Source organism: Diplotaxodon limnothrissa, linkage group LG14, assembly GCF_057381915.1.
Source record: "Diplotaxodon limnothrissa isolate DT_005_m linkage group LG14, D_limnothrissa_male_GT1.1, whole genome shotgun sequence".
Taxonomy (NCBI): Eukaryota; Metazoa; Chordata; class Actinopteri; order Cichliformes; family Cichlidae; genus Diplotaxodon; species Diplotaxodon limnothrissa.
In genome coordinates, this window is record NC_140609.1 from 3,626,659 (window position 1) to 3,652,762 (window position 26,104).

Consider the following 26,104-nt stretch of genomic DNA (forward strand, 5'->3'; position numbering starts at 1 on the left):
AGCTATGCAAAAGAGCAACTGAGCAGCTCTGGAAGAAAAAGTGCTGCTTCTCTCTCATCGGTGGTTATGATAACATGGGAAACGCACTGGGCCACTGGATTAAGCATGGAGATCGAGTGTATGAAGATCAGTGTAAAATACTAATACAACAAAATATGTGAGTAAATTAAATTCATAGAGCATAATGTTTAAATATGTTTTTCAGAAATGTTTTTCTTCTTTTCTCTGTTTTTAATTTAGTTTGGGTAAAGAGTAAAAGAGTGTATATATATATATATATATTGCCCAAACATGTCAGACAGATATACATTGACAATGATTTATTACAAAAGATAATGACAATATGTAAAATGTAAGAACTTATTTTTGCAGTGCTCATTGTTTTACAAGAATATTTGCAATCCTTTTGCAATATTTGCACGTGAGTTTAAATTATGATTACAGTCTTATTCTCACTTTTTGAAATATCAGATGATGTGAAGGCTATTAGGCTGAAATGTCTTTGTCAACGACTGTAACCTTTGTGATAGTGACTCTCAGCAATAATCCCCACTATGAGAGACATCCAGAGGAATATCTACAAAATACCAGAAACCTCACTGACCTTTGCTGACACCTTCTATTGACCCTGGTGTGACTGTAGAGTCAAGTTCCCAGGCTTTCCAACTGAAGCCCAGGTTCATAACACACATTCTCTTATCCATTTCTGCCTTTCATCTCGCTCTCCTTTCCCCCATTAAATAGCCTTCGCCATCATATTTACAGAGGCTTACAGAACAGGACCAGGGCACATGGCTGCTGCTCCTTGGATACCCAGTCTGTCTGCCACTTATCTGAGGGATTACTGAGATGAGGGCCAGCTACCGCAGATTAGAGACAAAGGCCAAATTAAAACAGGGTCTATCAACAAACACCAGGACAAGATGACAGGGAGGTGATCCAATTACACTGATAACCCAACAATCCCTCGTGTGCTGCAGAAGATGCTGGTACAAAAAGAGGTAAACAGATATACTCACACAGTGGCACATGTCGATACAGATGTGTATGCATGCATGTGGACAAATTGGCTAGTGCCAATGAGTGGATAAACCGAGCTGCCACACAGATGTGGAAAATTGCAACAGGTTTTTCCATTATGCACTGAAATGTCCCTTACTGTAGAAAAAAAGAGGGCGTAGAATGTGCAACATTCCCTTCAGGTTTTTAATATTGTGTTTAGACAACGGAGAGGAGGTTTTGCTGGAGTTGGATTTGTTAGAGTGTGACATATACTGGTGATAAGTTTGCATCTTTTTCAGTGAGAATGCACACTGAAGACCATAAATTATATGAACAGAAATTAAAAGGGGCACATTTGCAATTTAGTGACAGGTGGGCATGTGCTTATGATTAAAAGTGACAGTTTCCGACAATGACTAGTAACTTCCATTATAACCTTTTCAGTGTTGATAGATTACGTTAATTTTTTCTCATGTTTTCAAGTAAACCTGGCTTCAGAGTTGGACACTTATACGAGAAGCAGGACCCTCACATTTTCAGTAAGGAGGTAGGATTTTCAAGCTCAGGATCTCTACCAGAGGTCCTGCAAAGTAGCTTTGCTATTCCCAGGACTGTGGTCTTTTAGACAGAGACCTTGGATGTTATTCATGGATCTGCTGCAGCTGTTCAGTTTGGGGGTCACTGCCCAAAGTTCTCTGTTTACCATGGGGACCATTGCTGCCTTCACCCGCCTCACCTTCTCGAGCTCTGTACTTAGCATTTGGTATTTCCAAGCTTCTCGAGTTCCTTCTTCCTTCTTCCCAATGTTGCTGTTACTTGGTATAGCTACATCTAGCTACACTCTTCTGCTTGTCCACCAAGTCCCATAGGATCTTGGCTTGGTCTTTCTCAGCCACCCTGCAGGGTGTATCCCGTTTTGACCTCAGGACTTCCACTCCATACTCGGCACACATGTTCCTGTATACTACAGGTGTCGAACTCCAGGCCTCGAGTGCCAGTGTCCTGCAGGTTTTAGATGTGCCTTTGATCCAACACAGCTGATTTAAATGGCTAAACGACCTCCTCAACATGTCTTGAAGTTCTCCAGAGGCCTGGTAATGAACTAATCATTTGATTCAGGTGTGGTGATAGCTGGGCCCTCGAGGCCTGGAGTTCCCCACCCCTACTGTATACTATACCAGCCACTGGCTTTATCCAGCCATTGGTAGAGTTTCTCAACATTAGCCACTTCTTCTATCTGCTGGTGGTACATGCCATGTAGGGAACTATCCTTCCATGATGGTTCCCTTTCTTGCTCCTCCTCATATACCCATGTATCGTTGATGTTTTATCCTGGATAGTGATTATGATACTAACTAGTCCTCAGCCACCTGTCTTCTGCTTAGCATACAAAATCAAGGTGTTGGATATGGGGTGAAACCATCCCTGTATGGTAAGGAGCCTTCTTGTCTTAATGCCAGTGGCTTCTCCGCCTTTTGCCACCTGACTATTCCAGCATGGTATCTTGTTCTTCCCATTCAGCTGACTTCTCATGACTTGCCGTAGTCTCAGCAGGTATTTCATGGTTGCGGGTTTCCTAATGGCATCTTCATAGTTTAGATTTGCTTGTGGGAGTCCCTGGTATTTGTAGCTAGTCTTGTTAATCATCTCACTGAGGGGGTTCAGGCCTTTGCAGAACAGCAGTGGGGACAAAGCATCTCCCTGGTATATCCCACACTGAATAGCAACTTGTGCAATTAGGTTGAAGCTGGCCTATAGTGTTTGCCACACCACCATTGAATGCCTGATGTAGTCTATTATGGTCCTTTTGATTTTCTACAGTTCTAGGCATTCCAGGATCCATGCGTGGGGCACTGAATCATCGGCTTTATTGTAATCAGTCCAGGCAGTGCACAGGTGTGTCAGTCTGGTCTGACAGTCTCAAGTGACATCCCTGTCTACCTGTGGCTGGTGTTTTACCCCTGTTGTGTTCCTACCAATTCTTTGAGCCATGACTCAACACATGGCTCATGTGCCATGTGCCTGTTCATCTTAGCCGCTATAATGCCTGGCAGGAGCTTCCATGTTATGCTGATGAAGGTTATTGGTCAGTAGTCGTGGCTCAAGAGTTGGGAGTTCGCCTTGTAATCGGAAGGTTGCCGGTTCGAGCCTCGGCTTGGACAGTCTCGGTCGTTGTGTCCTTGGGCAAGACACTTCACCCGTTGCCTACTGGTGGTGGTCAGAGGGCCCGGTGGCGCCAGTGTCCGGCAGCCTCGCCTCTGTCAGTGCGCCCCAGGGTGGCTGTGGCTACAATGTAGCTTGCCATCACCAGTGTGTGAATGTGTGTGTGAATGGGTGGATGACTGGATATGTAAAGCGCTTTGGGGTCCTTAGGGACTAGTAAAGCGCTATATAAATACAGGCCATTTACCATTTACCATTTAGTAGTTGGACAGGACTGGTTAGTTGCAGCTTGCAGCTTCTCTGCTCAGCTGCTGGACTATGGTTGCATTTGTGGCTCCATGGATCTATCTATACTGGCTGCACTGTGATTATGCTTTAATGCTTCTTTAATGCATTAAAGCATAATCACAGCCACAATTTGCAACACTTTGCAACCTGTTCTTCCAATGTGTGACTTCTCTATTGTGTGCCTTCCTTATGTTTGCAAATTATCCTCCTCTTTTTTAATAGCTTTTATGTTTTTATATATTTTTTAGATACATGTACCATGACAATAAAGGGCTATTCTATTCTATTCTATTCTATTCTATTCTATCTCGGCTATTAACATTAGCAAAGATAGTATTACTATACCAAAAAGAATGCAATACTTACAATAGACGTTTAGTTAGTGCCTCACCTATTTATATGTCAGAGGCAAAATCATAATTAAAACACAGTCACATTCGCAGAAACAGCTCTGCTATTCCTCACCTTAACATCACTACTCTACTGGGGCTCAATAAAACAGACCTGAACTTTGAAGTCACACTTAAGGGTGAAATGCACTTATACTCTGATTACAGACTATCATGATAACAGAGGTCAGCCTTTATAGGGAGCACAAGTTTCACTACGAGCTGATGTAAAATATTTTTGATGTAAAATTTTAATTCATAATGAATATTTCCTAAATTAAAATACAATATATGTCTTTAATTGTCTACAGTGTCACAAGATCTTGTGAAAAGAAGAAAAACATTCCTACCATCTTATTTTTGACCACTTTAGTATCGTCAGTTTGTTTTTTACTTAAGCAGTTATTCAGATTTGATGGAATGGTTCTGGTGCCTCCCTAACAATTAGAACAATTAGTGAGCATAAATTCAAGATTGCAGATTTCAAGCTACCATGTTTAGGTCTAGATTTTGTTTAGATATTTGGCTATGCAAAGTGAAGGATTTGGGGCATGCAACCTATGCAGATATGCTCACGTTCAGTTTTCAAGAAAACAAAAGGAAAAGAAAAACAGGGCATTGAACAACAGTGAGAAAGATATAACCCCTCTGTGTCTCATTTCAACAGGCATTACGTCTTTAGTTTTACAGCATTGGTCTTCTAAAGGTTGGTTGTCATTTATTGGGGTCCAATTTTGACACCAATTGTGCACCGAGGTACCAGTGCCAAAGAGATCATCTGTAAGACAATGGGAACATTGTTTAAAACAATTCTGGGATAAGCATGTGTTGTTCTAAAGAAAAAAGCTAGACAATATCAAGGGTATGCTCTGAACAGGATGGCTTAATTAAGGCCACCACGTTTACTATAACCTGTTCTGTTCTTCATTAAACTTAAAATGGAATTGAAATATTTACTCAAACATCCAGGATTCTCTCACATGCAGTGTACATGGAGTTCTACACAACACTTGAATTTCACACAGACACACGCACACAAGGATACCAGGATCAACTAACTTGTTTGTTTTTCTTTTTGCACTGCTTTTTTTCATAGCTGCCAACAACACACACAACAACATCAAGGACCTTTTATTTGTCTGCAGAAGTTATCGGTTCAGGAATGTTGTTTGTGATACAGCTCTTACTTTAAGACTTTTTTCCCATAATGAGTTGGACCCCTGAGCCCCTGAAATAACCACTGAAATAACATCCTCAAGAAATCAAACAGTGGTTCTGCTTTGATGGAATTTCACCATTTCAGTGTACAATCACATGACTCTAGAGGATTCACTTTTAGTCACTGAAGGTATGTTAACAGCATACTGAAAGACTGACACACAAAGCTATATCTATCAGCACAAAGAAAGGGTTCATGGAGGCTAAAAAACAAATGAGATAAGATGACGCCAAGATCATCAATGATGATAGAATGGAAACTAAAAATAGTGTAAGGTGAGATAGTAGATAATACAGTGTCAAATAAGCAAATGACAGTAATTTATAACAAGGAACTTCTTAAAAATGAAAAAAAAAATTGCTTTTTTGTGCACTGTAATGGCAGTGTCATATATTTGACACAAGCTCTAATGGAAAAGCTACAATCCAGGAACTTGCGAGTGAGTGACAAGAAAGTATGAGCTCACTGTGGCCCTAACACTGCCCTCAGCGCCTGCAGCAGACAGCCGCTAACCTCAGACTCTCCTCTCGTCCAATCGTGCACGAGCTCATTACTGCCGCAGCCTCATTGTGTTAATTGAAGCCACGCTAACTACACCATTCCTCCTGCTCTATAAAAGCAGAAGACTCGTCACCCTCTTTGGCCGCTTCTCCCTCCAGCTACACAGGTAATTGAATTTCGGCAGGTCTCTCAGTAAGCTGGCTTGTTTTAATAACTTCACTAGATTATGTTTAATAAGTGTGCCTTAAACGCTTTTTTCGTCAGGCCAGGGAGGATGAGGAGGGTCAAATGTGATAATAGAAATGAGGAAAAGGGCCATTTTCCTGGCACTGCTCTAGGGATAGATGTAATCACTGCAGCCTATCACCTTGTCTGAGCAGTGTTAGGTTCAACTGTGGGCCATGGTGCCGAAGTTAAGGGAGATATGCTCCAATTCACAGATGATGTTACAGAAGGGGGACAAAAAGAACAAAATCATACTAATTCCACAAGCTTTCCTTTTCTGTACAAAATACATTTGTCATGTCTCCTGCTAGGAATTTTTATAAAAACACAAAAAACTAGGGCATCGTATGAGGAGGCTCTGAAATTAGAGCTAGAAGAAGAAGCAAGAAGCAGAGTAGCCAGAGTGCTCCAACTTTCCAACAAACTTTCATTAAAATCTTCTCTGTTTTTTTTTTGTTTAGTTTTTTTTTTACATAATCTTCTTGACAGTCAAATAGTATCTCTTTAACACCTACTTCTCAGTTTCTTTACAGAGGAATTGGATAAAACATCACTTTTGTTCTTTTCTTGTGAAATTCAGAAAGATGTCAAAATGCCTTTCCTGGAATAGAGAACCTGTAGATCAAAATATTTTACAGAAATTAGAAGAAGAAGAAACAGAACACTGGAAACATTACTTTTATTCTGAGGGTGTCACAAATCTATCCAAATAATTAAATCAGAACCAACATCTTCATAATGTTCCAATTTTCCAGCTAACCTTCATAAAATCTGCCCTGGTTTTTTTTTGTTTTTACATAATCTTCTTGACAGTCAAAAAGTGTCTTTAACACCCACTAATTCTAACCAATTCTTGTTTCTTTGCTTTGCATTTAATAGTAGATAAAAGTAGTGAACTGACTGGAGCTTTTTTCACTCACTTTTCTGAGTGCAAGTCGTCCCACATGTGTCTTAAAGGCATGTGCAGTGGAGCACCCCCAGAGACAGTGAGACAGTGAAATAATGTTAGTTAAGTTGATGTCAAACAGTTTCTGTTTCTGTAACTTGAAAAAAATATCAGCTCCAGACAAAACCTTGGTGGATCATTTCAGTGGTATAAACTTAGTCATTCTGAGAGACAGGGCTCTAGAGTGCGACCAAATTGGTCGCAAATGCGACCAAATTTTTCAATGGTGTGACTAAAAAAAAATCTTAGGTCACACCGGTGCGACCAACTGTTCGAGTAACAAAAAAAAGAAAAAAAAATACTCTGAAAGTCTTCGTGTGGTCAACAGCAGACACACATTGTGCTCCTATCGTGGTCCAAACCAATCAGGGATAGTCAGGGGCGGGAGCTCTCTGATTGGTCGTGGTCTAGATATTCATGTAGTCCGCGTGTACGTTTGAAAGTGCAGGGCGGAGGGAGAGAGAGAGGTGAGTAGCTTGAATAAAGCGATATCGATTAGTTAAATCCTGAATTGACTTTTAAATATAAATGTATTTTGCCAGAAACGCCAGAATCTCAGGTCACAAAACCTTTTCAACAACCACCAAACAGTAAATGAGAGCAGGCACACGGACTCCACACAAAGACGTAAACGCAGAGCGGACCCGACGCATCAGAATCAGATTTCTCTTTCTCGGCTTTCTCACCCGACGGCCCGTAGACGGACACGCCGTCGGGGCTGAAAGCCGACAGCTCACTGATTCTGATGCGTCGGGTCCGCGCTGTGTTTACGTCTTTTTTGCGCTCGATTCTGAGCTGCAGGTTTTGTCTCTCTCCAACCAAAATTCACTGAACCATGCAGTAAACTACGCTTCACATTTGATAAACATCGTCATGAATTCCCTCTGACTTTTGCTGTTTTGCCTCCACCACGATAAAAATCACACTTCATGCACAGCTCTCTCTCTCGCTCTCTCTGTACTTCAAGAACAGTTTCCCATCTCAAATCTGTTTTCTGTATTATTCATTCGCTTATTACCCACCAATGTACCGTTGTTTACAGCGCTGTCGGCTGCTGTCTTTTTTTTTTCTTTTTTTTGTTTTACTTAATGACCTCAGAAAAGAAAGTCTAATTTCTGCTGTTCAATACTGAAGAAGACATTTAAACTTTTTAAAACTATGCAAAATTGCAGAATATTGCAGAATATTTTAAGGTTATCTGCTATAAAAAGCCAGACCAGGAGAATCTCCTTCATGTTTTTTCTGAGTTTTATCCTCAGTTACTTTCACACAAAGGCATCTGCTGTGATGTTTACAATTCTGATGAAGTCTCACAAGTGTCAGTACTGATAAATGATCAGAATTATAATATTTCTGACTGTCTGAGGCAAAATTGAATCGAATTGGGACTTTGTGAATCAGAATCGAATGGATTATAGAAATCAGTGATGATGCCCAGCCCTAGTCAGCAGCCTAGGCCTGACAGAAGTGGATGTAGCTGTGGGTAATAAGAAAAAATTAAAAGAAGGATTGATAACTTTTTTGTTAACTTAAGGCCTGATCCGTCTGAAATTCATAGCCAGCTCTGACACAGAGCCATCAATCTCTAAACGCTGAAAAAGCACCGTGTATTCGGAAAACACATTATATGTCATCATAAATGCACTGCCCAAGTGTCCCCTCTCCCCACTGCCTTTTAGCGGCAGGCAGCAGCAAACAGGTCGTCAGAGGAGGCCAGGATGATGATTAAGTTTAACATTGTCTACAATATTGCCAAAGAGTGCCAAAGCACTTTAAGCACAAGCACAAGATTGTTAGTTAATCATTTACAAATCAATATTGTCTGTATGGACAGCAATTTTCCGCCCAAAAAAGTACACATGTAAAACTGCGGTGTTAAGCGATGTGGTTGAAAAATTTGGCTGCGCCTAAGAAAAAAAATTTAGGCACACTAGTGCAACCGTAGCAAAAGGTTAGTCTAGAGCCCTGAGAGATCAAAATTCATAACAGGTAATTCACATTCAAGTTAAACAGGAGAATATTTTTCAAGAATTTTTTTATGAAGAATTCAGAATTTGTTGAAATTTTTGAGAAGAGCATATTAATAGAAATTCGCTCAGAAACAAATATTTTTGATTTATCAAAATTCTCTCTCCGCTCACTTTCTTTAGTCTACCAGGAGTTTCTCTGGCTATGATTGTTTTGACTAGCTCTGTTCATTTTAAGATCATCTGAGAGTTCAGGAGTTTAAAGGTCAGACTGGGGTCAAGTCTTATCATTCTTGATGATGGTTTGGATTTACTGCCAGCCACGTGTTAGCTTCAGCAGCTTGGTGAGGCTAAGCTGTAGTGAAAGGCACGACAAAGAGACACACACAAATGTGTCAAAGGTTACACCACTGAGCAAATAAGAGATAAGGGAGCAAAAACATGAAGGTGTCCTGTGTCAAGTTTGGTTCTAACTATAATGTGTCAAAAATGAGAGACTGATCAAAAATTGACATTTTTTCCCCCAAGACACAGTAATAAAGAGAAACATGTGAGCAGAGGGGCAAAAATAAAGACAGAAGTTTAGACAGTGAAACAGAACGGGAGAGACAAATTTGTACTTCAGGAACCAGATGTTGGTAAAGAGGCTGAGACAGGCTGCAGACAGAGATGCATGGGGAATGTAAGTAAGCTGATCAGCACTTGGAAAGGCCATTTGAGACACACCAGCAGCAACACCACTGTCACACGGAAGCATATTTACATAATATTGTGTGTTGTCAGTGGAGTGATGGCTAGTGCAGGTAGCTATCTGTAGGAGCAGGATATACATGTTAACCTGATTGAGTATGTGTGTGTGTGTTTGGTTGTGTGTCTATTCTGGCCATCTCCCGTCACCCTCACTGGACAGGTGGCATCCCCTAGCCCTGTGATTAGCATGTCAATGTCTTCACATGTTGATGGGAGCGCCACTGCAGGCATCTACATTCATATATAAATGTAAATTCAAAACCCTCCCCCATCCCGTCACCTTCACACACCTGCACCATTTCAACTCTGACAGTTCAGGATTAATTTGGTTGCTTCCCATCTGTGGAGATGGTGGCAGAACGGGTACTGGGATTGCCTCGGACACCGCCAAACAATCATGACATGCGACAGGGATGGTGGAGCCAGGGGAGGAAATGACAGCCACAGAATGTCCCAATCAAGAAAACTTTGTATGAAAGCCATCTAAGAAACTTTTGACCCCTTATTTCGTCTTTCATATTCTAATGATGTGTTTCTGCAGATGAGTCCTCATCAGGACTCAGACAAAATGACAGGCTTCATCACATTCTAGGAGTGTCCGTGCTGTCAGTCCAAAAACAGTGATTTAGAAGGGTTTGGAAACACTTAAACTCCGTCCTGAAACTAGAAGGTTTCAACTGAAGTCTACAGCCTTAATTTTATTTTGCTTATATTTGATGTGTGTGTGTGTGTGTGTGTGTGTGTGTGTGTGTGTGTGTGTGTGTGTGTGTGTGTGTGTGTGTGTGTGTGTGCGTGCATGTGTGTCACACAGTCTAGATACTGTGTTCTGAAACACTGGAAATCCCCCCAGATTATGCATTTCATATCTATATATCTATTCACCTCAGTTCCACTGGAGTAAAGACAGAAATCTTAGACATAGATATATTCGTACAGAGATCCTAGAGAATGAAATTAAAATTGCCTATATCACAGGTATTTATCCTCCAACATTTTTTAAATTACATTTTCACAAATATTAGTCTATTTATTGAATTTTCAGTGGGATCGTATCAACGATCCTTTGAGATGGCACTGCGCTAAATTAAAATCCAATAGATAATTCATAGTAAATTCTGTAAACTGTTAATTGGTCTTCAAGATGAAAAGGGCCATTAGTGTAAGTTCTGTTTAGTAAAGACTTTAAGTAATCTGTGTAAAAAAGGACTAATAATATTTTGAGAATGAATGCATGAACTTTAACACCAAAGTTAAAATAATATTGGGTATTTCAAGAATTTCATTTATATGTGGTATTTCTCCTATTCTGCACTCCCATTGGCATCAGTGGCCACATTTAACATTGGACCAACCATTTTATCAGTAAGGTAAAGAACAGAATGACCATTTTTAATACATGGTTAGAAACCTGACTGAGCTAAATCAATGAAAAATGGTGAACTTGAAGGGCACATATCAAACACACCCTCTGCCAACTAACAATTTTATACAAAATCAAATATGTGAAAAACTACCTGCAAAGAGTTCAGATGCAAAACTGTCTAAATATCACTCCCATGAAAATCTGATAAATGACACAATGATATTAAGTTCAGTTCAATTCTTTTTGATTTAAATATAACACATAATCACAACAGTTGCCTCAAGTGAAAGCTTTCAGTAGAATATTCAAATGCTTTTGCTTGGAACTTCCAGTCATTTCTATATTTAGTCTCCTCCACTTTGCCACCATCAATAAGAACATATGATTCAGACCATGTGATATTCAAAAAAGTCCCCTTTACCACTTTTTTCAAACCTATGGAATAATAATGTGCTTTACCAGCTTACGTGACACGATAACAGTACAATTTGCTTATATCTATTTATTTTACCTACTTATTTCAACATTTTTAATAACTCATATATTGATTGCGTATTTATTTTGAGCACAGTGCATGGTAGAGTGCATTATTTTGTAATGTCTTGTGTTTTTTGATTATTCTGTTATTGTTTGGCAATTAAATGTCATTTGCTATAATTATATGTCGTCGTACTGTGCGGTTATTGCTGATCAGTGTGTTTAGTGTTCCATTTGAATTTTGCTTTCACAGTTTGTAATGTTTTCAGCTCCATCTTCAATAATTTTACAACCATTTCCTTTGTTCCTTTATAGTGTCCAAAGAAATGGATTTAGAAAATCCTGGCAAATTTGCGAAATTATTTTTGTTAAAACTTTTGGTTTTCCTTTGTTGATTTTCAAATATCTTTTATTTGTTATACATCACATTAATATTTCATATCGGAATTCAGAGATGCACATATTTTATTTTGTTACATTTCCCCCTCCTTCTATGATCGTACGCTACTCTTTAAAGAAAAATATTTGACTTTTATAATATAATCAAACAATTTAAAAGGCTGCCAACTGACAGTAAAATGTAATATAAAAAATACAGCTTGTGTGTGTGTGTGTGTGTATGTGTGTGTTTGTGTGTGTGTGTGTGCCATTCCAATTAAAAAACATGGGCAGGGAAGAGGAATGTGTAGTTTTTTCCTCAGAGACTAAAGTCAATACAAACACTAAATGACACACTGATGCAAGCAAGAAGCTCCCTGCACGGATGAACATGCAGCTGACACACACACACACACACACACACACACACACACACACACACACACACACACACACACACACACACAAACAAACCCGTCAGCAAAACAAGTTAAAGCCACCCACAGACAGAATCTCTCAGACGAGATAGCAAAAATCCTGTTTCTGTTTTTTTGTTCATCTTTTCTTCTGCATCTTGTGACTGGCCTAATTGAGTTGTAAATCATCACAATTATAAGTTGATTCCATACTGTGATGTCAGAACATTTCTTCACAAAGCTGCAGAAAGGCATAATTACAGAGGGAATTAAAAAATGTGCCTGAATGTGCTGTTCCAAACAGGAACAACAAACATATTACATTCCCCCGAAGGCTATACCAACACTAACTGTACAGTACGCTGCATTCAATAATAATGCATTTAATTAGCTATTCCATTCTTCAGCAGCTTCTTTAAATGGGTTATGAAATGGGTTAATTAGAAAAGAATAAAAAAATACATCTGAAATTTTATTTTTTTTCTTCAAAGTGCACTGTTCAGAATATTGATGGGAGCAGATGGTATTAGCAAGCTGCATGCTGTGTGTCCATGTGCATGTGGCAGGGCTAGTTTCAATTCATGCTCGCTCCACACCTTTGATAGTCAAGTGGATTACACCTTGTGTTCAAACAGAAAAGGGAGGAAAGAAAGCGGCAGAACACAAAATGGAATTAGAAGGCTGCTTATAGGCCCTGATTCATTTATTGTTAACTCCTTCCAGTTCATTAAGCCTAATCCCTGTTAGGATGGTGATGTGGTGAGTAGCAGAGGGTTTGAATGGGTCCAGGCTGGCTGTGAGGCCAGTGAGGGTTGGGGAGGGTGGGCCGGGGTGGGGGGCTATGTGTGCTTATTGTGGACGTCTCAGTCCTAGTCCCCGCGGTGTGTTTGTGCATTGTGTGTGTATGAGATGGGGGAGGAAGAGGCAGTCAGCTGGACAAGGGAGTGAACCCTTTTCTCCTGCTGGGTGCCAGTGCTCTCTTGGGTAGGTGTTGAGTTCCACCCACCCACCCTGAGGGTTTTGTTTTAGCCCCCCACTGCTGAGTCCCTGTGACAAGCGTGAAGCAGTCCTTTCCCTTTGTGAATCAATCTGGCGGGGTTCTTCGCGCCTCGCCTGGCCAGACACACATGAACACACACAGACACACGCACACACACACACATACACACACAGGCAGGGTCACCAATGGCCATGTTAATACAGATGTACATGCCAATAAGGTCCCTTAATCAGTACACAAGAGGGAGAGATTGACTTTTAAAGAAGACATACGGCCGCTTTCTTTCAACCCCAGCGGAGCTGTTCACTCTGTGCAGCACTGACTCTTTTAATTTTCCCTGTATGGCTGACCAAGGCCACATTCTGCCTGAACAGAAGCAGAGTGAAAAAATAAATCTAGAATCTGTAAACACACTATTTCATTAATAAGACAATTTGTATCCACACTGGCAGTTAACGTGCTCTAAAACGTGCATTAAAAAATTACACAAACGTAGTGAACGACAACAACAACTAATAAAAGTTTAAAGAAAAAACACTGAATGTAACATCTAAAAAACTTTTATATGTTACAAAGAAACAACATCGACAAAAATATAAAAATTAAAATAGATTAAAAATGTCGACATCCTACGTACCTCCTTCAGCAGATTCATGTGACAACAGCTTTTAAGATTCAGGCTGTGCATTCATCATTATGGCCAGTGAATCTCAAATCTCCAGGAGAAGCAACAACACAAGGTTTTGCCTGGGCGGTTCTTCTAAAGCACCATCTTTATTTTATTTTTTTATTTGCCACTTGCTTACTGACATGTGATGATTTCCAGGCTCTGAAGTGCTTTTCCCCTCTGATGTTTAATCAGATTCAGTGATCTTTGCTTGGATTCATTTGGTTTGGCCTGCTGAAAGTTCATGTTTTACACACCACTTTGCAAAATCCTGTTTGGAACAAAGAGATACATTTCCAAAACTCTTACAGGATATTTTACATATACAGTAATGTCCCAATGCATAAATTATATAACAGTTTTCCTGGAAATTTCAAAAATATATAAAGACTTAACTGGAGGCTCTACTTAGGGAAAAATATGGGCTCACGGTTCTTTTTCATACAATGAATAACATAGAGCAACAAGTACGACACACAGTTATTTATTTTTTATTTAATATATATATTCATTAAATATGACTCAAGTGAGTACATCAATCTAAAAAGAAATCACATTGCTTTTATACTTTTGTAATGTTGTGGTCTTTAATGAGAGCTTAATGGTATTTCTGGTGTTAAAATAGGTCAGTAAAATGAATTTATGTCTCACAGCTGTCGTAATATAATTGGCTTTTCATTATGCTGCCTGCACTGTTAACATGCACTTCATAAACAACCGTGCTGTTACTGGAAACTCTGTCATTTTTTTTCCTACTGGAAACATGAAAAATCAAACTCCTCCCTTCACCCTTCCCAGAGCTTTATATGACAAAGCTTTCCCTTCTATGTAATGTAGCTTATAAAGTACCCAAGAGCGTAGATTTGGTTTTGGCATTGGTGGGGACGGATGGTTCAACCACCGAACCTGCCCTGTTTCTTTTTTTCCCTTTTTGTCGTTGCTTCTTGATAAATAAAGGAGAAATATACTTGCCTACATATGCTATTCTACATGCTTTTAAACCATTTAAAATTACAATTCATAGTTTTATATGTGAATTATATAATGTTAAATTACTATTAAACAAATGAATGACTAAGTATTTTAGACTTTAGTTTACTTCAGCCATATTCCATATAACTCAGGTATCATACAAAAATAAAAATAGAGTGTGACAATAAAAGAATATGACTTTAAGGACTTAACAACATTACTTCAGTTACACCAACATCTCTGATACATCAGCACTAAGGGAACACTGAGTGACCTGGTGGGTTTTGTCCATAAAACTACTCGTCTAAGATTACCACAAAGTAAAAGATCTCTCAGCAAAATTATGCAACATTTTAGGCACTATTGCCCCGATCAACTCAGTGAGCTGGGATGTTTTATTCTAAACATGAACTACGGTTACAGCAACATGGACTACTGGTGTCCCACACAACAACTCAACGTCCACTACACTGTAAGACCGAATAGTAATAGGTTGATAAATGAAATGAGTTCCAACTACTTAAAAACCTGTTATAAGTTCATACACCTTTATTTTTTTGAGTAGTTTGAACAAGTTTGTTTTTCAAGTTATTAGTACTTGAATATATTGATTAGTTTCTGGCATTGCCCTCAAATAATTTGAGTTTTAACACTGACGTCACTTACGTGCCTACGTACGTACCTACGTGCGCCACCTGTTTCTTTATGAAGTGCTGGCAACCATCTTGGATTCCTCGCTTCGAGTGCGAATGCCCGCTCATTACTCCGAAAGAAACTTGTGGAACGTTAATATCCGAACAGAAATAAAAACATTTGTCAAGGGTTTTTTTGCGGCATTGCCTTTGACGCTGGATAAAGGAGGGCATGCTATGGTATGTTACGGACTTTTGAACTGGAACAGCTAACGCTCTGCACTTGGCTAGCTGCATTTACCGCCTTTGCAGCATCTTCAGGAGCGCTTTTGTGGTAAGTTTTATTTTTTCTGAAACTATAGTTCTCCGTTGTAATATGGGTTTTTTATCGTCATAAATGTACAACTCTAGCAGGCATTTAAGAATTACATGCATGCGTCGTTTTATCCATGTTGGCTTGGCCCCAAAGTGTTTTGCATGAATTATGCTAATAAGCTCATATTTAGTATAACACATTATTAGTCCCAGCAGAGGCTGGGACTAATAATGTGTTAATAACTTTTCTAATCTCTTACTATTTCAAAAGAAGTCTTTTGAAGGCGTTTCTGGATTTGCAGATTATAAACTGCCTTGTGGTTAAATTGTTGAATCAATATGCACTGCTGCGCTGCTTCACACTTAGCGCATACGTGGATATTGACTTTGGCTAACCCATTTGCTAACTGGTGGAACTTAAAACTTACGTTTAGTTCTCTGGAGTTGTACATATTAAAACTGGGGCAGCAAAATTGTAGGCACAGGACATACTTACAAAAGCAGTGATTAATCATTACATAATTAGGTGGTAGAACTTGGTTTACATTGCAAATAGTTATGTATACCAAGTTGAAATGTAGAATCTTCTGAACTGTAAAATTGTTGTGCCTGGTCTATTTTAGGTTAGCTTAAGGGTGAATCCATCAATAATATATTTACCAAACAGTTATTTTTTCGTTTTATTTTATTCTGATGCCCAGTGTTCATTAGTGAAAGACTTAGTTTTTTATCTGTCAGGGGCTGGGTCTGTGACACAGCATTTTGAGTTTATTTTGTATTTTTGCTTTCTTATGTTATATTGAAATGAGGTGAAGTTCTTGTATTGTTGTTATTATTAGTTAAGGTTTAGTTGAGTTCTGGGCTGGTTATGTTTCATCTGTGTCTCCTTGGTTGTGTGTCTTTTCTGTTCTCTGTGTAGTCTGTCTTGTCTTCTGTGTTTTACTGTTATGTCCATGCCAGGGCAGAAGTAAATTTTCAGGGGTGAAGATGCTGTTTACCATGACCAGCTAAGACTACAGATTGTAGATGAAGTCGAGAAAAGTGAAAAGAATCCTGATTACAAAGCTGATGCACACAACTTTGGCCTTGCAATGCAAAGAGATCATCAATGATGACCTACCAGTAGGTCAGATCCTGGATTGCTGGCCTACTCTGAAATCCCAGTGTCACGGGCGAGAATGCGGTGGACTCAAGAGCAGACTCAATTTGCTTCGAACTGTGTATAATTTATTGAAAAGAACAAAACGTGAACAGAACTGGGTTTAACAGAAACCATACGCAGAAACTAAGGGAAATCCGTGGGCGGAGAGACCGGCGTAGAGCACGGGGAGAACTCTAACGGGAACTTCTGTAAACACAGGAGAGAGATGTTACTGAATGGAAAAAAACGAGTAAGGGACAGAGGTACGGAGTGCCAGTGGATAGTCTTGGGCTTACTTGGAGACCCTAGTTATTAGGCGGGAAAAGGGCTGCCGTGGGAGTATTCCAGAGAGGGTCAAGAGTGTGGAGAGTCCGGTCCAGATTCCAAGGAGGTGGAGAATACGGACTGAAGGGCAGGCTGAGGAGAAGTGGAGTATATAATCCTTGGGTTCAGAGCAGACGGAAGAACAGAATGGAGACCAAACCAGCACTACTGATGAGTGCGACGGGTGGTGAATCTGAAGAATACAGGAAACAAAAACACATTAACCCATGGTCCAGATATACAGAGTCAGAGCTCAGAGGAGGGCGAGTTTACCACAGATGGTAGCAGGATGAACTGGCGAGGAGTGGCAGGCCGTGCCGGCTTAAAAACCCTCTAGGTGGAGCCCCGGAGATTGACAACAGGTGATGAGCTGGCCAACTCCACCCCCAGGGACGAATGACAGGAACCTGGACCACGCCCGACCAGACACTCCCACAGCATATGACAGTACCTCCCCCTCAAGGGCCGCCACTCGGCGACCCCCCAGCCCGGGCCCTGCGAGGGGAGGAACGAAATGCAGCAATCAGGGACGGGTCCAGAATGAGCGACCGGGGAACCCAAGAACGCTCCTCAGGCCCATACCCCTCCCAGTCCACTAGGTACTGGACACCACGACCACGGCGGCGCACGTCAACGATCCGCCGGACCGAATAGGCCGGATGACCGTCCACGAGCCGGGCGGGAGGCGGGGGAACAGATTGCGGACACAGAGGACTGCTACGGACCGGCTTGACCTGAGAGACGTGAAACGTCAGGTGGACGCGCCAGGAGGCCGGGAGCCTGAGACGGACCGCCGAGGGGCCGACAACAGCAGTGATCTCATAGGGGCCAACATAGCGGGGAGCCAACTTTCGAGAAAGCAACCGCAAGGGAATGTCCTTAGCACAAAGCCACACCCGTTGTCCAGGCCGATACGCCGGAGCGACAGAGCGGCGACGATCCGCATAGTCCCGTTGCCGGTCGACAGTCGCAAGGAGAGCCCGTCGGACCCTCCGCCACATCCGCCGGCAGCGTCGAAGGTGATGCTGGACTGAAGGAACAGCCAAATCCGTCTCATCCTCCGGGAACAACGGTGGCTGATACCCCAGCGAGGCCTCAAAGGGGGACAAACCCGTCGCTGAAGACGTGAGAGAATTATGGGCGTACTCCACCCAAGGCAACTGAGACGACCAGGCAGCCGGGTTCAGCGACGAGACGCAGCGAAGAGCGGATTCCAACTCCTGGTTCAAACGCTCAGTCTGGCCATTGGTCTGCGGATGGAAACCAGAACTCAAGTTGGCCTTGGCACCCAGGGCTGTACAGAAGGCCCTCCATACTCGGGAGACAAACTGAGGCCCCCTGTCAGACACAATCTCCGAGGGTATGCCATGAAGACGGAACACATGGTCTGTAAGGATCTGGGTGGTCTCCGCAGCCATCGGCAGCTTGTCCAGGGCCACGAAATGAGCCGCCTTGGAAAACCGATCAACTATGGACAGAACCACCGTCTTCCCCGAAGAGGCTGGGAGGCCGGTAACAAAATCCAAGGCGATATGAGACCAAGGCCTATGCGGGGTACTCAGCGGTCGGAGTAAGCCAGACGGGGGCCGATTAGAGGTCTTGTTACGGGCACAAACGGAACAGGCAGCCACATAAGCCTTCACATCCTTGTCCATAGAACGCCACCAGAAATACCTCTTCAACAGAGCCGTGGTCCTACTCACTCCCGGGTGGCAAGTAAACCGGGCTGTATGGATCCAATGGATAACAGCCGACCGGGCGGCAGAGGGTACAAAACGCCGACCGGGCGGGCCAGTTCCCGGATCAGCGTCGTCCCGCAGTCCTTGGCGTATAGCCTCCTCCACATCCCAGGTGAGGGAGCCAATCCTGCAGGTGGAAGGGAGAATGAGCTCCGGGTCCCGGGAGTCCGAGTCCGAGGAGTACTGGCGAGACAGAGCATCAGGTTTAAGATTCTTGGAACCCGGGCGATAGGAAATGTCAAAGTTAAATCGGGCGAAGAAAAGGGACCACCGAGCCTGGCGGGAGTTCAGTCTCTTAACCGTTCTGAGATAAGTCAGATTCTTGTGATCTGTCCAGATGATGAATGGATGTTCCGTCCCCTCCAGCCAGTGGCGCCACTCCTCCAAAGCCAACTTAATGGCCAGGAGCTCCCTATCCCCAACGTCATAGTTCTGTTCGGCAGGAGATAGGCGTCGAGAAAAATAGGCGCAGGGCTGGAGCTTGCCATGAGGACCAGAACGCTGAGACAGCACAGCCCCCACCCCCACGCTTGAAGCATCAACCTCCACCACAAACTGCCTACTCGTGTCAGGATGGACTAAAACAGGAGCCGAAGTGAAAAGCCGTTTGAGCGTGGCGAAGGCCGAGTGAGCCTCGGGGGACCAAACGAAGGGGACCCGGGAGGAAGTAAGGCGAGTGAGAGGCGCAGCCACCCGACTGTAGTCCCTGACAAAACGCCTATAGAAATTCGCGAAGCCAAGGAACTGCTGCAGCTGTCTACGCGAACCAGGAACGGGCCACTCCACTACTGCCTTAACCTTTACAGGGTCCGTCTTCACCTGCCCTTCCGCCAGTAGGTAGCCCAGAAACGAGATAGACGAGACATGAAAGTCACACTTCTCGGCCTTCACATAAAGGCGGTTCTCCAACAGTCGCTGCAGCACACTCCGGACATGCACACGATGCTCTTCAAGGGACCGAGAAAAAATCAAAATGTCGTCCAGATAAACAAACACAAAAACATTAAAAAAATCCCGGAGCACGTCATTCACCAGTGCCTGGAAGACTGCAGGGGCATTGGTGAGGCCAAACGGCATCACCAGGTATTCAAAATGCCCCAGAGGAGTGTTAAAAGCAGTCTTCCACTCGTCGCCCTCCCTTATGCGGACAAGGTGGTACGCGTTCCTCAAGTCCAACTTAGAGAAGACAGTGGCCCCATGGAGGGGTTCGAAAGCTGAACTGATCAAAGGCAGGGGATACCTGTTCCTAATCGTGATCGCATTAAGGCCCCTGTAATCAATGCACGGCCGGAGCGACGCATCCTTTTTAGAAACAAAAAAGAAACCAGCGGCCACCGGTGAGGAAGAAGGACGAATGAGACCGGCCGCCAGCGAATCCCGGACGTACGTCTCCATAGTCCCCCTCTCCGAACGGGACAGATTATAGAGACGGCTGGAGGGCAGAGGGGCACCGGGGAGGAGATCAATAGTACAATCATAGGGCCGATGAGGAGGCAGCGACAGAGCCCTGTCCTTACTGAACACTTCTTGTAGATCATGATATTCAGGAGGGACAGAGGTAAGGTCAGGGGGGGAGACAACCACTGGAGGAGAAACAAAAGCCCCCGAGGGCAGTGCTGACTTTAAACAGTTGGCGAGACAAAACAAACTCCAACTCGCTACTCTCTTCCCTGCCCAGTCAATGTGTGGATTGTGCTTCTGCAACCACGGAAAACCAAGGATCACTGGCACGTCAAGGGAAGAGGTGGTAAAGAGAGTTATGTCTTCCTGATGATTACCTGACGTGACTAACTTGACAGGCGCGGTCCGGTGAGTGATCATCGCGAACACCTCATTATTCAAAGCGGCGGCCGGGATCGGAGGCTCGAGCTGAATGAGGGGCAAATTCAACGATTTAGCCACCGCAGCATCTATCAAATTCTGCTCCGACCCGGAGTCAACGAGAGCACAAAGAGAATGAGCCCTAGTACCGGACATCAACGAAACCGAAAGCAAAAGACGGGGTTTATCACTCTTAAAAACACTGCCCACCCGTAACCCCGGACTTACCGGCGGGCCACGCCTTTTGGCCGGACCGGGCAAACAGCGATGCGATGGCCGCTTCCTCCGCAGTAGAAGCACTCTCCGGCTCGGAAACGCCGCTCCCGCTCCTCAGGAGTGAGCCGACCGCGGCCAATCTGCATAGGCTCAGGGGAAGGAGAGCGAGGACGGACGGATGATGTCACCGGAAGCGACGGGGGTAACGCCGAAACGGCCGCGGGTCGAAACAGTGACGGAGAGGGTCTGGACCGCCTCTCAGCGTCTCTCTCCCTCAGTCGACTATCGATCCTGAGAGCAAGAGAGACAAGCGCTTCAAATGTGGCCGGCTCGTCGTGCACAGCCAGCTGATCCTTCAGTTGTTCGGAAAGGGACGCTAGGAAAATACCCCGCAGCGCAGCGTCTGGCCAACCCGCTTCAACAGCAGCGGTGCGGAACTCGATCGCGTATTCCGCAACGCTGCATTTTCCCTGGCGGAGTCCCAACAGCCTCTTAGCTGCAGTACCCTCAGAGATCGGGTGAGCAAACGTAGCCTTGAATTCCTTGAGGAAGTCCTCATAGGAACACAAGGCAATCGGATGAGAAAACAAAAACGCCTCAGCCCACGCAAGCGCCTTACCCCTAAGCAACCCAACAAAATGGGAAATCTTGGCAGCATCATTAGGAAACGCATGCGGCGTGCGACTGACGAACAACGACCACTGAAACAGGAACCCCCCACACAGCCCCAGCTCTCCGTGAAAAGGCTCCGGTGGAGGGGAAGAGATGCCCCGATAAGCCGATTCAGGACGCGCAAAGGCGGGTGCAGACAACGGTTCCGGCTGACTAGGGAAAATGGGTGGATTCGACTCCCTGATTTCTGAAAACCGGGTAAGTAACTCCTCCTGTTTATCACTGATAGCATTACACTGATCCATTAAGGACGTCAAGGTCTGTTCATGCCGTCCTAACACCGCGCCCTGTTCATTAATGGCGGCGCGAATTGGGTCCGCTGAGTCCATAAGTGGCCAGTTCGTTCTGTCACGGGCGAGAATGCGGTGGACTCAAGAGCAGACTCAATTTGCTTCGAACTGTGTATAATTTATTGAAAAGAACAAAACGTGAACAGAACTGGGTTTAACAGAAACCATACGCAGAAACTAAGGGAAATCCGTGGGCGGAGAGACCGGCGTAGAGCACGGGGAGAACTCTAACGGGAACTTCTGTAAACACAGGAGAGAGATGTTACTGAATGGAAAAAAACGAGTAAGGGACAGAGGTACGGAGTGCCAGTGGATAGTCTTGGGCTTACTTGGAGACCCTAGTTATTAGGCGGGAAAAGGGCTGCCGTGGGAGTATTCCAGAGAGGGTCAAGAGTGTGGAGAGTCCGGTCCAGATTCCAAGGAGGTGGAGAATACGGACTGAAGGGCAGGCTGAGGAGAAGTGGAGTATATAATCCTCGGGTTCAGAGCAGACGGAAGAACAGAATAAGATAAGATAAGATAAGATAAGATAACCTTTATTAGTCCCACACGTGGGAAATTTGTTTTGTCACAGCAGGAAGTGGACAGTGCAAAAGTTATGAGGCAAAAATTAGAATACAATAAGAATAAATACAGTACACAACTGTACAGAATAGAATAAAATAAAATACTATATACAGTAGAATAAAATAAAATAAATATACAATAAGATAAAAATAGAATACAAATACTATATACAACTGAGTAAAAATACAACGATGACAGAAAGGATTATTGCACTTAGTATTATTGCATATGTATGGATGTGTGTGCTTGATCAGTTAAAGTCTTTATTATGGAGTCTGACAGCAGTGGGGAGGAAAGACCTGCGAAATCTCTCCGTCCCACACCGTGGGTGCCGCAGTCTCCCACTGAAGGAGCTGCTCAGTGCTGTCACAGTCTGCTGCATGGGGTGGGAGATGTTGTCCATCAGGGATGACAGCTTAGCCGCCGTTCTCCTGTCACTCATCACCTCCACTGGGTCCAGAGGGCATCCTAGAACAGAGCTGGCCCTTCGGATCACCCTGTTCAGTCTCTTCCTGTCCCCAGCAGAGATGCTGCCGCCCCAGCAGACCACGCCATAAAAGATAGCAGAAGCCACAACAGAGTCATAGAATTTCTTCAGGAGTGTGCCCTCCACTCCAAACGACCTGAGTCTCCGCAGCAGGTACAGCCTGCTCTGCCCTTTCCTGTAGAGGGCGTCTGAGTTATGAGTCCAGTCCAGTCTATTGTTCAGATGAACACCAAGGTACCTGTAGCTGTCCACAGCCTCAATGTCCATACCTTGGATGTTCAGTGGTTGCAGTGGAGAATGCTTGTGCCTGCGGAAGTCTACCACCAGTTCCTTGGTTTTACTGGCGTTGATCTGGAGGTAGTTCAGCTGGCACCAGTCCACAAAGTCTTGGGTCAGACCTCTGTACTCCTTGTCGTCCCCATCAGTGATGAGGCCGACTATTGCAGAGTCATCAGAGAACTTCTGCAGGAAGCACTGGGTGGAATTGTGGGGGAAGTCTGCAGTGTAGATGGTGAAGAGGAACGGAGCCAGAACCGTTCCCTGTGGGGCCCCAGTACTGCAGACGACCCTGTCCGACACACAGCCCTGAGTCCTCACATACTGTGGTCGGTCGGTGAGGTAGTCCAGGATCCAGGTAGTGAGGTGATGGTCCACTCCAGAGTTCACCAGCTTGTCCTTTAGAACCGAGGGAAGAATGGTGTTGAAGGCACTGGAGAAATCAAAGAACATGATTCTCACAGTGCTTCCAGCGGTCTCCAGGTGAGCGAGGGAACGATGTAGGAGGTGAATGACGGCATCATCCGCTCCAATGCCAGGCTGGTAGGCAAACTGAAGTGGGTCCAGTGATGAGCTTATTAGGCGCCGAAGCTGAGCCAGGACCAACCGCTCCAGGGTCTTCATCAGGTGGGATGTCAGAGCCACCGGCCTGTAGCTGTTGAGGTCCTTGGGGCGTGAAGTCTTTGGCACTGGTACAACACAGGAGGTTTTCCAGAGCTGTGGGACTCTTCCCAACCTCAGGCTCAGGTTGAAGAGGTGTGGAGACCAAACCAGCACTACTGATGAGTGCGACGGGTGGTGAATCTGAAGAATACAGAAAACAAAAACACATTAACCCATGGTCCAGATATACAGAGTCAGAGCTCAGAGGAGGGCGAGTTTACCACAGATGGTAGCAGGATGAACTGGCGAGGAGTGGCAGGCCGTGCCGGCTTAAAAACCCTCTAGGTGGAGCCCCGGAGATTGACAACAGGTGATGAGCTGGCCAACTCCACCCCCAGGGACGAATGACAGGAACCTGGACCACGCCCGACCAGACACTCCCACAGCATATGACACCCAGTCCCAGGTAAGAATGTATATAGATGTATCTAACAAGATGTATTTTATATCAACTCCTGTTATCTGGCCTGTCTGAACAAATTATGTGTGTTCAGATCTGTGCAGAATTCCACAGGATTACAAACCTTCACCTGAAAAACCACTTTTATGCTGTGCTGGATCAACATGCTCCCCGGCTCCAGAGCTTATTCAGAAAGAAAGCTGTTTGCACAGGGAACGTGTCTGATGTCCTGTCTCAGCTCTTCAGAAGCTATAATCTCCAGGTTAGTGGGTTTTTGTCTTGTTTTTTGAGCTTTAATTAATTTGATCAATTTTTCAATTTTAATTACCATTCTTGACTAGGTTAGCCAATAATTTAAAATAAAAATTTTCTTGTGATGTAGGAACAAGCTGATATCCATGCCCAAAGTGCTGGTGTGCTTCATGCCCTCTCTGCCTATTTGTACGAAGACACCTGTACCTTCATCAAAACATGGGATGTAAGTTTTGGACAAAGTTGTGAACAATATCTTAGTAGCATCCTTGTTTAGATTTCTCAAAACATTATGACACTTTGACAGTTTGAGAAGCATCTCCATGCTTGGATCTGTCTACAACAGTGTCCATGTCACATAATGGAAACACTACATGTTTTTAATGTGTGTAGACCTTCTATAATGTTCCTAGCCCAACCATACATCACTGTACAAATGAAAAAAATATATAACTCCTATTGACTTTCTGTTGTTATTGCTACGAAGAGGTATGACTTTGCTTTACTAAAAGTACTATTTTTGTCAGTTTGTTTTCTCAAATCTTTGGTGTGTTGTGGCTTTTTTGTTGTTCAAACAATTGATTTCTGAGCTAGTAATAATCCAGAAATGTGACTTGTATAGATGAAACTAAGAGAAATTCAACTTTAATTTATATATTTTATCTTATTCTTTCCCAGTTAAATTTACCCTTCATTCTAATTTGTGTTGTACAGTTATTTCATTTTTAACCTTAATTTATATTTTATTCCTTCCTAGTAAAATTTACCCTTTTTAATTTTTCATATTTATTTCCCTTTTAAATTTTTCATATTTATTTCCTATCTTATTCATAGCCTTTTCCTTTTTTTGTTTTCTTTAGGTCACGAGCAGTTGTCCAAGCATTTCACTGCATATCGTACTGTGTATGACTGTGTACGTGACAAATAAAATTTGAATTTGAATGCACTAACATGAAGTAATTTTGTTTTCTGTAGATGATGCATTCTGATAGACCAGATATTAGTGAAGTGCCACTTGGACGAGTCCTGATCAGAGCCAATTCCAGCGATGCAACATTCTTCTGCCCTGAGAAGACTGCAGTTTTGGTCGAGGGTAACATGATCATTGTTTTCACCACCCTGGCTGATGCATTTCTAGTGATATTTGGACTGACCTACGCCCTGCACCTAAGCTACCCAAAATGTTTGGCCAACATTTTTGACTTCATTCAGAACGTTTTGATGGGTCTGGAGGGTGGGAAGTTGAAGCCCAAAGTGCTGAGTCTTAAAAATGATCTTTTGGCAGCAGAATAATGTCCAGGGTTCTTACACAGCCCTCAAGTGCCTGTTAAAGCAAGTAATTCAGTTTATCATGTTTCCAAGTCTGGATAAGTTTTTTTTTTTTTTTTTTTTTTTTTAAAGAGAGAATAGAATAAAGAAATCTTTGCAGACTCTGTTTCATACTTCATTATCTAAAAGCCACATCCAAAGTAAAAGGGGTGATTTTTATTTTATTAATTTATTTTTTCCCCCATCATCACTTGTGTTTTTAGTTGATTTTGATTGTGTTTTTAGTTAGATAACTGTAAATCTATAGAGAAAATGAA

The 26,104-nt window shown here is 43.2% G+C and overlaps 1 protein-coding gene across 1 annotated transcript; it reads left to right on the forward strand.

Annotated features, from left to right (window-relative positions):
* Window positions 1–16,696: 16,696 nt before the first annotated feature.
* Window positions 16,697–25,811, forward strand: LOC146618242 (uncharacterized). The gene is made up of 5 exons (XM_085371182.1): window positions 16,697–16,833; window positions 18,403–18,409; window positions 24,361–24,528; window positions 24,649–24,744; window positions 25,494–25,811. The coding sequence occupies exons 1-5, from the start codon at window positions 16,697–16,699 to the stop codon at window positions 25,809–25,811; spliced, it is 726 nt and encodes a 241-aa protein (XP_085227308.1).
* Window positions 25,812–26,104: the final 293 nt, after the last annotated feature.